The sequence below is a fragment of the Nematolebias whitei genome, chromosome 20, assembly GCF_014905685.2.
Source record: "Nematolebias whitei isolate Nwh7 chromosome 20, NemWhi1, whole genome shotgun sequence".
In the NCBI taxonomy this organism is placed as follows: domain Eukaryota; kingdom Metazoa; phylum Chordata; class Actinopteri; order Cyprinodontiformes; family Rivulidae; genus Nematolebias; species Nematolebias whitei.
The window spans coordinates 9,747,638-9,759,996 of NC_056517.1; the positions used below are offsets into that span (position 1 = coordinate 9,747,638).

Sequence of the window (12,359 nt, forward strand, 5' to 3'; positions counted from 1 at the left end):
GTTGACGCCATGAAATTTGGAAACAACAGATTTTTCCCTTAAAATGATACATTCTCTCAGTTTAAACTTTTGATCTGTGATTTGTGTTCTATTCTGAATAAAATATTAGATGTTGGCACCTCCACATCATTGCATTCAGTTTTTATTCACAATTTGTTTAGTGTCCCAACTTTTTTGGAATCCGGTTTGTGTATATGTATGTGTGTGTGTATATATTATATATATAAACTGACCATCCCAATCATTTGATGAAACTAATGAAACTATACTGTCTAGTTTTTAAACTGCTTAAAAGTTTAGTTTCCTCAAATGACTGGGGTGGCTAAAGATGAACAAAGTGGTGGTCAAAGGCACCATTTGCCACCCCCTGGCTCCACCACTACACCTGATAGTGGATAAAAGTTCCCCCTGCTCCCCAGGATCCATCACTGGGACAACAAACAAAAAGAGTTCTTCTCCACAGTTCACCTCCACTTAACATGTTGCTCCAGAAACATCCTTGTTTATCTCCTGTCCAGAAAACACTCACTCAACTCTATTCAAATCTCAGAGACAAAGTACATCGCCCTTCATCTAAAGAACTTCTTCAATCTTAGTAGCCACCAAACAAACTGATTCCTACAAATAGCACACCCCAATGAAGGACGAAACGTCTCAGCAAATTAAGAACATGTCCAGATGACCTGACTGAACATTGTTGGATTATTACCTGGATTATTGAGCATGGAGATTGGTGTTCGTCTGCTAATATTTCGTTTGCATTGTTTGCCTGTAGTAACCACGTTTCACAGATTATGATTGATAGTCTGAAGATGAAGGACAGAATTGTATGTTTGAGTCTCTGCTCCACACCTGACAGTTAACTCACTGGTTAGACCCGAATCTTCAGGTCCACCTGAGACTCTGCAGGAGTTTTACACAGAGGCAGCCAGCAGGGGGTGCTGTTGCTTTATTTTATCACTTAGGCCTCTATAGTTTTGTAGTAAAACCAAACAATGTTCAGTCATTGGATTATTGAGCATGGACTTTGGTGTTTGTAGTAAAACATTTGGCTCACCATCAGACTGATGTCTTGTCAGGAATGATCCCTGCATGTACCGAAACACCACGATTATACATTTTAACTTTTTATACCAAACCTGCATTTCCCTCAGTGACACCCTGAGTGAGGTGTAATAACCTTTAGAGGTGCTCAGCCCTCAGTGTTGACAATGGCTCTTGGCTTGAACAAGGTGGTATCCATTGACATCAGAATCATTTGTAATGTGGGGGGACATGCTTGTGGGGCGGTCTGGGATCCTCCCCCAGTAAATTTTGAATAAATTAGATGCCATTTCCCGCATTCTGGTGTTTTTTTAACAGGTTGTTTTAATGTCTACATTTACCTACATAAGTAAACACACTTTCTTTTTCACTTTTTAGTACTTTATTTTGTACTCTTACTGCATGCTTTACAATTTCTTTTTTGTTTGTTTGTTTGTTTTTTTAAGCGAGTCGAATTGATTCTTCTCATCCTGAACATTTCATTGCATTATTGACCTTGTGTAAGCTTGCATATGACAAATAAACACAACACAACAAGGAGTAACCTGACCAACAGCTCTCCTTGTTTGAATAGAACACGCTTTGCTTCTCTCACACATCCTAATCCCCCCCCCCCCCCAAAAAAAAGCAGGTAAGGGACGTTTATCTTCTAAACAAATTGAGATCGCCGATTGGTCAGCTGATTGCAGATTGATCTGCTGAGTGTACTGGATTGATTGGCATATGGCGCAGAGGAGCCGACTCGTGCACTAAACTCATAGACTTTATTGGCCCGTTTGTGTCATCATTTACTCCATATTTTGGTGAATCTAAGGTTTGAGAACTTAGCTTCTTTACAAAATCCTAATGATGGTTTCATAAATTTTCAGGAGTGTTGAGTTAAAATTTAGGGGTGCTTGAGCACTTCCAAAGAGAGGCTAACATCACCACTGTGTAATAAGGAACGTTAGTGCTGCTTATAGAACTATTCTATAGTTTTTTTTGCGTTACATATTAAAAGTGCAATTTTCTCTGGCATATTTCTTACTAAAATCACTTTGATGTGTAAAGTGTTTTATCACAGTTGGTTTTACATTTTTAACATCTCTTTTCTTCCCTTCTGTCGTTGTGGGGACATGTTCGACCTGATGGTGTCAAAGTTCATGCTCATCATCCAGGTATCAAATCCAGTAATGCTCAGTCAGGTCATCTGGACAATTTCTTTTTTTTAGAAAGACGTTTCACCCTCTATCCGGAGGGCTTTATCATTCTGAGGAGTCCCAAGTAAACTGTTTCCCCACCAAGTCGAGTTCTGAGGCTCAAAACAGAAGGTTCTGGTTTTAGTAGAGCGGATAATCATAAAAGCAGCAAACTGAGTGATGTTTCTCATTGAGGCATTTGTCAAATCTGCCTGAATTAGCAAATCCAAAATGGAGGCCTTTTTTCAAGCTGTCCAACAAAGTGAGTTTTTTTTTCTTTACAGTGATGATATGGTGTTGCAATAACATGGTCAGTTTAAATGATCTTTGTTATTTTATATGATTTATTTTATCAGTGACCTTGTGCTATGCAAGTAACACATTAGTAAACAATTAATAATATAATTCTAATAACAAATTAATCATCTTGGATTTTTAGATGACCATGGTAGAATTGTTCAGAAGACTCTTGGGAGCAAACATTCCATATTTCGTGCTTTATCACATTTCGCAGTTTTTGTGCAAAACTGGCTTTAGCTGCTTCACTGTGTGCCAGTTGATTTTGTGTAAACCTCAATGTCGAGGTGTCCATCTCTTCCCACCAAACGGTTCAAATATGGCCACCTGCTGTCTTTAGCGTCCTCTCTGGTGAACTTGATGTTGTTCCCAGAGTTGATATTTTGGGTGAACGCTTCTACATCCTGAGTTTCATCCACATATTTAGCTGGCAAACTTCTGTATGATCGATTACGACGACAACGACGACTCCTCTTGAAAACTAAAAACATTCATTATTCAAATCACTTAGCAAAGGGGGACATTGGTGTACCTCTTCTTATTCTAAATTGTCATTGTCCAGATTTGGTTAGCTTATGTTATCTGATGCCTCAGTTTCCTGTTTTTAGATGATGGAAGTAGCACTGGATATGGTCTTCTTCTACTGTAAAACATTGCTTTTAGTCTTTAGCCTACGTGTTGTGTCTACTGAGATGGTATTTTGCGAATGTTAGTTGTAATATGTATTTTTTTGAGTAACTGTTGTCCTTCTGTTATCTCAAACCAGTCTGTCCATTCTCCTCTGACATTAACAAGATTTTTTTTTTTGTCTATCAAATGCTGCTCTGTCTATTTTGGACCATTCTTTTTAAACCCCTGATAACATTGTGTGTTAAATTCCCTGTAGATCAGCAGTTTCTGTAATACCCAAATCAACCCATCTGACACCAATAACCACACCACATTGAATGTCTCTAAAATCCCCTTTCTTCTCCATTCCACCACCTGGTTTGAACATCATTGTTTCCTCAAATGATTGGGGTGGCCAAAGATTTATGGTGGCCATACGGACCCCTTGGCTCCACCATTGCACCTCTGTTCTTCTCCACAGTACAACTTTTATTCATATACCTTACATCAAAAACATTAAGGTTTACTTGCATTCCCTGTTCATTTCCAGTCCAGAAAAACGCTCATCTCCAACACTACAAACATTCACTGTTCAAATTCTTGTCCCACCTATTTGCCCATCCAAGCACAACGCAGGATTGGGCTTTTGTTGTTTAAGTTGGTGAAGAAGGAAGTATAAATGTTGTCTTTCTGCCCACCAGTGGGGTTTTAAATCGAGCGGTCACCTGATCGTGACAACCCGGTGTTCTTCACTATTGAGCACATGTGCCACATCAGTGGTTCTCAACCTGTCATCCTTGAAACAGGGCTTGTGACTCATATCTGCAATAAAAACTGAAACCTTCTTTCCACATCTAATCAATGTATACTGTCAGACAGTTGGTACGGTCATTGTCATTTATTTGACTAACAACGTTGCTGCTTCACTGTTTATGTTTTTGGCAGCTGCAGGAGGAAGTGGATAATCTGGCCGACCGAGTGGAGCAGGCCAATAACGCCCTGCAGGGAGACTGGTCCCGCTGGAAGAACCTTATGAGAACTGACCTCAGATCAGCGTTCGTCTCCACTGCTGAGAAGAATAAGGAGTACTATGAAAATGTAAGCTCAAGATTTAGCCCAAAGAAAAGACTGTAAAAATTAAAACTGCTCTGAAATATTTTAATTTGTTAACCTAACAAGGTTAAGTCAGGTCCTCTGTGCGTCTTTTTTGTTTTTTTGTTGTTGAAACATTTAAACTTTTATCCAAAAGACTTCTTCAGTCTGAGGAGTTGCAACAAACTCATTCTCAAATAGCCTCTTCTCATAAGCTATGTTTACATGCGCACATTTTTTTGACTGGATTGAAATAGAATAGAATAGAAAAGAATAGAATAGAATTCAACTTTATTGTCATTGCACATGTCACAGGTACAAAGCAACGAAATGCAGTTTGCATCGATCCAGAAGTGCTTAGCAAGAAAAATATGTAGAAAGAAAAAAGAAATATAAAAATGTTTTCAGATTAAATGATTCAAATGTATCGTTTACATGGGCACAATCTGTTCATGACGAGCGTTTACATGCAGCGGGCTTTGTTCTGAACAGAAGTACTGACATGTGCAGAGTGGTAAACTCTCCTTAAAAAAACACCGAACAAGAAATCTCCTGATGCATGCTCAATAATCCAGGTAGAAAAATCCAAAAAAGTTCAATCTGGTCCTCTGGACATTCAAAAAAACAAAAGCAAAACAAAGCAAAAGAAATCTAGAAACGTTTCGTCTCTCATCCAAGAGACTTCCTCAGTCTGAGGTGCTGTTTTCAGCCCAGTCTCTTAAATAGCACCTTCTCAGAGTGGATCAACCAGTTTGCTGCTGACAACCAAAACCAGCTGATCACATGCTCAAGAAGGACCATCAGCCTAACAATGGGTCATTAGCACACTGATGGCTGTTTACTACTCACAGAGGGCTGAGTGATACTAGCAATCACAGCTTTGTAAGAGGGGGACAGTTGAACCCGGAGGCCTCCACCCCTGTTTAATGATGGACGATTTCTTTTCACAAAGATGGCCTCCTTTACTCCTCTCTCAAACCATCGTTCCTCTCTGTCCAGGATGTGCACATCTTCATCCTTGAAAGAGTGACCGCTGGCCTGGAGATGAGTGTAGACCGCAGAGTCCTGGCCTGATGATGTTGATCTTCTGTGCTGGGCCATCCTTTTGGCCAGTGGCTGTTTAGTTTCCCCGATGTAAGACTGATCACAGCCCTCCTGACACTGAACAGCATACACAACATTACTCTGTTTGTGCCGGGGGACTGGATCTTTGGGATGAACCAGTCTTTGCCGTAATGTATTTTGGGGTTTAAAAGCCACTGGGACGTTATGTTTAGAAAATAAACGTCTCAGTTTCTCTGATACCCCCTCAACATACGGAATGACCACTGGTCTGGCACCGAACAAGAAGTTCTACTTCCGGTTTACTTCCGGGATGAACGTAAACAAACATGAGAACCCAAAATGGACCTGCGACAGGTTTTAATGACGATGGAGACGTTACTGCACTCCCTGACTGAGCTGCAGGTAATACAGATCATTTTGAACTCTTTCAAAGTTTCTAGTATAAATGTTGTGTCGCTCACGGACCAGTTTTGCTTCCCTGACATGCTAATATTATTAGAGCTAGGCGGAAATGACATAGGTTGCACATGCGCAGTCAGGTCAGTTTTTCACGATCAGAAAAAAATGAACAGATTGAGCGTTTACATGTGCACCGTTCGGGTTATGAATCGGCGTAAACCACCCATTTCGTTCTGATCACAAATTATTTCGGATCATTCTGAATAAACAAAAGATAATAATAATAATAATAATAATAATGTCATCACAATGTCAGCACTGTATGTTTCCATACAATGGCGAAATTAGTCTCTGCATTTAACCCATCCACCACCAGGTGGTGCAGTGGGCAGCTATTGAAAGCGCCCGGGGGACATTTTGGGGATTAGACGTGCTGCCCAGAGACGCCACGTGATGTGCAGTGACTGGGGATCGAACCTGGGACTCTCGGGTCCCAAGCCGGCTGCCCTGCCTCTACACCATCTCAGCCCCATAAAAGATAACCCGAACAGGGCGTTTACATGACGAGTTTTTATTCTGAACGGCCGTTTGATCCGATTACTTATGTCCATGTAAACATAGCTACTGTGGATCAACCAGTTTGCTGCTGACAGCCAAAACCAGCTGCTCACATGATCAAGAAGGACCATCAGCCTAACGATGGATCGTTAACACCCTGATGGCTCCAACATTTTTCAGTCAGGTCATCTAGACGGTTTCTTTTTTTTTTTTGTGCTGAAACGTTTCGCCTTCGGTCCGGAAGGCTTCATCAGTCAAGGAAACACACAACAAAACTGATTCTTCCCCTAACAACTCATTCCAAAGTGGAACAAACCAGTTCTGCTTGTGATAAGATGGTCTCTTTGGTACGCCCCCTCCTCCATTGCCGGCCCTCTTCCTTGTTGACAGTCTTGTCAAACTGGTTGAAAACAACAACGTCCATGCTCAATAATCCAGGTATACAATCCAACATTTTTCAGTCAGGTCATCTGGACAGTTTCTTTTTTTTTGTGCTGAAACATTTCGCCTTGGGTCTGGAAGACTTCATCAGTCAAGGAAACACACACACCCTGAGGGCTGTTTACTACTCACAGAGGGCTGAGTGATACTAGCAATCACAGCATTGTAAGAGGGGGACAGTTGAACCCGGAGGCCTCCACCCCTGTTTAATGATGGACGATTTCTTTTCACAAAGATGGCCTCCTTTACTCCTCTCTCAAACCATCGTTCCTCTCTGTCCAGGATGTGAACATCTTCATCCTTGAAAGAGTGACCTCTGGCCTGGAGATGAGTGTAGACCGCAGAGCCCTGGCCTGATGGTGTTGCTCTTCTGTGCTGGTCCATCCTTTTGGCCAGTGGCTGTTTAGTTTCCCCGATGTAAGACTGATCACAGCCCTCCTGACACTGAACAGCATACACAACATTACTCTGTTTGTGCCGGGGGACTGGATCTTTGGGATGAACCAGTCTTTAATGTATTTTGGGGTTTAAAATCCACTGGGACGTTATGTTTAGAAAATAAACGTCTCAGTTTCTCTGATACTCCCTCAACATGTGGAATGACCACTGGTCTGGGTCTGGGTTCCTCCTTTTCACTTGATGGCTGACTGGAGTCCTGTTTGGGTTTCTTCTCTGCTTTCAGGAAGGCCCAGTTAGGATATCCACATTGCTCTAGAGCCTGTCTTGTGTGGGATTTTTCCTTCTGCCTGGCTCCTGAGCTAGTGGGGACGCTGTCTGCTCTGTGATACAGAGCCCTGATGACTCCTAACTTGTGCTCCAAAGGGTGATGGGAGTCAAACTGCAAATACTGGTCTGTGTGGGTGGGTTTGCGGTACACCTCAGTTTGCAAATGTCCTCTATCAGAGACTGAGACCTCACAGTCCAAGAAAGCCAACCTGCCATTTTTTACATCTTCTCATGTGAACTTTATATATTTTATCCACAGAGTTGATATAATCAGTAAAATATTGGACTTCCTGAGATTTAATTTAACCCAGGTGTCATCAACATACCTGAACCAATAACGCGGTGGTGTCCCTTACAGACACCAGATATTTGGAAACATTGTAAGTGACAGCGTTAATCATGCTAACAATTGATCTTAAATGTACACCTTGTTTGTGAATTTTAGGTAAACCATACAGACTAGGTGTGGCCTCCCCTGGCTATAGTCTGTGGTACAGAATACAGTTAATAGCCTTGTCCTGCTCCAAAGTTTCAGGCAGTCTATCAACTTCTTGTAACCACTTCCTGGGTCTGGGAAAAGAAAACATGATCACCTTTTGCCTTCTTTGGCAGACTGTAGCAGTGTATGGAAGTGCAAAAACAGCACTTGTTTTACAAAAGTTGCTACAGGGTAACATAAACCCATTTTAATAGTTTTCTGATTTTGTTTGAACAACACTTTAATCTTTTTTTTTTCTCACATGGTGCAAGGCCCGTTTTCCACCAACTCATCATTTCTCTGAACTCCCCATCACCTGGTTGGTATAAGAGCCTTCCAGGTGTGTCTTATTAGATCCTCATGGGTCATCTCTGTGGTCCACAGCAATAAATCATTCACACACTATATGACTCCACTGGTCCACGCACACCATCACAGCAGTATCTTTAAATAACACACCAACATGTGTGATTGTGTGTGTTCGACACGTTTCTGTCTCCACAGAGCTTCACTCATCCGCTGCTGTCTTTTGCTCTTTATGGTAGGAGTAGGTGGCAGCCATGTTTTAATACTAATGATTAAATGATACTGTAGTGCAAAATATTATCTTTCATGTAGAACAGCTTGGGATGGTATCCTGTTACTTTTCCACAACATTTTCAACGTTCCTTTTCATCACTCGACACTAATAAATGAAGGGTGCATCATTGATTTTATCTGTGCTTTGTTTATCTTACTATTAGCAAAATATCTCAGGAATCATTGAACACATTTTAATGAGACTTGCAGAAAGTCATCAGTGGATGTTAATCTGCAAATTATTTAAAAAAATGGTTATTAAAATAATATTGATTATTTTCACCACTGTTGACACCCCCTCCCATAAACTTACCTCTGTTCTTCTCCACAGTGTAACTTCTACCTACTTCAGTGTCTTGCACCAAAAACATTTAGGTTTACTTTCATTCTCTGTTGAATTCCAGTCCTGGAAAACACTCATCTCCAAAACTACAAACGTTCATTATTCAAATCTCTCAGAGACAGGGACGTCAACGTACTGCTTGTTCTCTCAGCGTTACGATGCTGGATAACTTATGAATATAGCACAGGTATTTTATTATTTATTGATCATGTTTTGTTAGGTTCAGACTTATTCAGAGAACAAGACAGACAAACTGGCAATGGTCACAATGATGTGGGAGCAAATGTGGCATAAAAATACTAACTTATCAGAAGAATCAGAATAAGCTTTATTGTCATTGTCACACTGGCAGTAAGGATGGATGCCATGTATCACCTATCAAATGCAGTATGAATTCTTACCTCGTTATCATAGACTGCGCTGTAGTTGGCCACTCTAGTGTTTCTCCGTTTTAAGATCTGACTACTTTGTCTCATCACATCACGAATGATACTGAAAATGTCCGTCTGTCTGTCTTCCAGTGCCTGGCTGTGTGGGAGGCATTCCTTGTGTCGCAAAGAGGAGAGTCCACCGAGCAGAGAGATGAGGAACATGCTTCTTAAAATGTGGAAACTGCGTCTTTTTTGTAAACCACCCAAAGATCATCCTGTGGCTTTCCCACCAAAACCAATATAAAGACCAAAACCACTGTCCAAACGTCCAAAATAAGACGACTATCTATTTATATTTCTTTCTTTAACCAAATAGCTAAGCCTCGTTTCGAACCACTCCATCGATGCCTAGATGGGACTAAGTTGAGTCCTTTATTTTGTAACTCCACTGGGTAATCCAAAAATACTTTATTTATGTTTTTTTTATTTAGCATGTCATGGCTAGATATTCCAAGTTATTGCTACATTTGTTTAAATATAAAAAGAAAAACACTATGAAATGTACAAATTCTACGATGTCAAATGGAGGGTTGGACAAGAGAAGGGTTTAAGAGTTGGTTTGACAAAGAATAAGTGAAGTTAAAAACTGGAGTGTTGTTAAATTTATGAGGTAAGCTAACCATTTCATTAGTAACTGATCAACTGAAACCTATATTGTTGCTCGTATGTGTATTTGAGATCAACACCTACAGGATGTCATGAAAAACACATGATGTCATTTAACTGAGTTTTTCTGTTGAGTACTCTGAACTCAGACCACCTGCCTGTGACTGAAAGTGACTTTCAGTAATAATTTTCAAGATCATCAGCATATAAGGTGGAAAGGTATACACCAAAGGTATACATACGCAACCCCTAAAGTATAGTGAGTTTCTTTCAGCTGCTCCTTTCTTCAGGGGTTGCCACAGTGAGCAAACTTGCATGAAAGAGCTGACGATTGTTTTACGCCGGATACCTTTCCTGACGCAACCAGGCTCAAAACTGCAATCTCAGGATTATAAAACAGCGGCACTGACCACCAAGATACCGTAGCCCCCTCACAAGTGATCTTTCAATTATTTTAAAGATGGTTTCCATTCAAAAGTTATAAATAAATAATATATTTGAAAGTGGGTCCGTTCCATCAACAACAATCATAGACATGTATACTGATAGACCCTGTGTCCCAGCCTTTTCATGTCTGGAATTGAAGCCACAAGACACTGGTTTATTTGTATTTTTGTAACCAGAGTCTGTGCAGTAGACCTGCACAGCCTACTTCCTGACACACAAATGTGTTCCATGAGCTTTCTTTAAAGGTGAAATAACCAATTACAGTCTAACATATGCAAAGTAAGAACGTCATTAATCAACAGAAACAACACCTGAAATGATGTCTGTAGGGTTTTGTTTTCTTTAATAAAAAGGGCAACGTCTGGTTGGTTCATGTGGGGGCAAGACTTAAAACCTGTACCTGGATGTCAGGACTCTGTTCCCTTTCTGGTTTCAACTTGCAGTGTCCAGTTTCATGAAGGCTGCTGGTCCATTTGGATGGCAGTCCAATTCCATAACAAGTTGTTGCTGCATTAAAACAGCAGTTTGTGTGAATGTTAATTTTTAAACCTTGACGCCACCGTCCGATTTGTAAAACACAATTATTTTTGCAGAATTAAGTCATCCTGCTTGTTATGACCTTTGGATACAACGTTTCACTGCTGCTGGTGCTGTCTTTGAGGAACTATAGACTGATGATGGGAAAATGACCAAGGTGTAAATAATAGCGTGGGCAAGAACTGCTATGTTGGGTTTTTTTTTTCAAGATTGTAGTTTTAAGACCGCAGTAATCCTCATCAGTCCTGTCGAACTCTCAAACTGTTCTTCTGCACGAATGGCATTTAAAGAGCTAAGATGTTGTTTTTTTTATGACATTTACATGGAGACCCACTTTAAAGATATCCCATTAAAGATTTAACATCAGTGGAAATTCGTGAAGTTTAGTAAAATGTACAGTTTTTTTTGTGATAATGTCAGAATTAAACTAAAGTGTAACAAGCCCATTGATCTGACTGTAAACTACTGTTGTTGTGAGTTTCATAGATTCTCACGTGTTCTCTGGATCAATACAGCTGAAAGTTTACATACAGGTGAGATTGTGTTTCTCTGAATTCTAAAACAGTCTTTTTTTTTTTTTTTTTACAGTTGTTGCTTTTTACTCGTCAGTGTAAGATGTTCATAAACATGTTAGAACATATTTCAACAGGAAAATAAAGATGAGTATCACTGAAAAATGTTTTGTCTTCATTAAGTAGACTCAAAAGCATCATATTGTTGTCTTCCATTATTCATGACCTTTGTTATTGTTCTTTTTCATCATTCATGACCTTTGTTGTTCTTTTTCATCTTTTTTTACCTTTGTTGTCTTTGCCATCATTTATGACATTTGTTGTTCTTTTCCATGATTCATGATCTTTGTTGTTGTTCTTTTCCATCATTTATGACATTTGTTGTCTTTTCCATCATTCATGACCTTTTGTTGTTGTCTTATCCATAACTTATGACGTTTTGTTGTCTTTTCCATCATTCATGATCTTTTTTGTCATTTCCATCATTTATTACATTTGTTGTCTTTTCCGTAATTTATATTTGTTGTTCTTTTCCATCATTCATGACCTGTGTTGTTGTTCTTTTACATCTTTCATGATCTTTGTTGTTTTTCCATTATTTGTATTTGTTCTTTTCCATCATGCGTGACTTTTATTGTTCTTGACCATCATTTATGACATTTGTTGTTATCTTCCATCATTTATTCAACCTTTATTTACACAGGTTAGTCCCATTGAGCCTCGGAAACTCGTTTACAAGAGAGACCTTATGACATTTGTTGTCTTTTCCATCATGCATGACCTTTGCTATTGTTCTTTTCCATTGTCTTTTCATCAGTCATGACCTTTTTTGTCTTGTCCATCATTCATGAACTTTGTTGTTGTTGTTCTGTCCATCATTCATGACCTTTCTTGTTGTATTTTCCATAATTTGACATTTGTTGTATTTTCCATCAATGACATTGTTGTTCTTTTCCATCATTCCTGACCTTTGTTGTTCTTTTCCATAATTCATGACTTTTGTTGTTCTTTTCCATC

General features: G+C 39.7%; 1 protein-coding gene across 1 annotated transcript in view; it reads left to right on the forward strand.

Moving 5' to 3' along the window:
- The window catches only part of snx7 (sorting nexin 7), a 42,679-nt gene extending 33,095 nt beyond the window's left edge, over positions 1-9,584 (forward strand). The window contains exons 8-9 of the mRNA XM_037694455.1: positions 4,074-4,226; positions 9,331-9,584. Coding sequence (XP_037550383.1) covers positions 4,074-4,226; positions 9,331-9,411 — 234 coding nt within the window. The 3' untranslated portion in view covers positions 9,412-9,584. The remainder of the gene's footprint in view (positions 1-4,073; positions 4,227-9,330) is intronic.
- Positions 9,585-12,359: the final 2,775 nt, after the last annotated feature.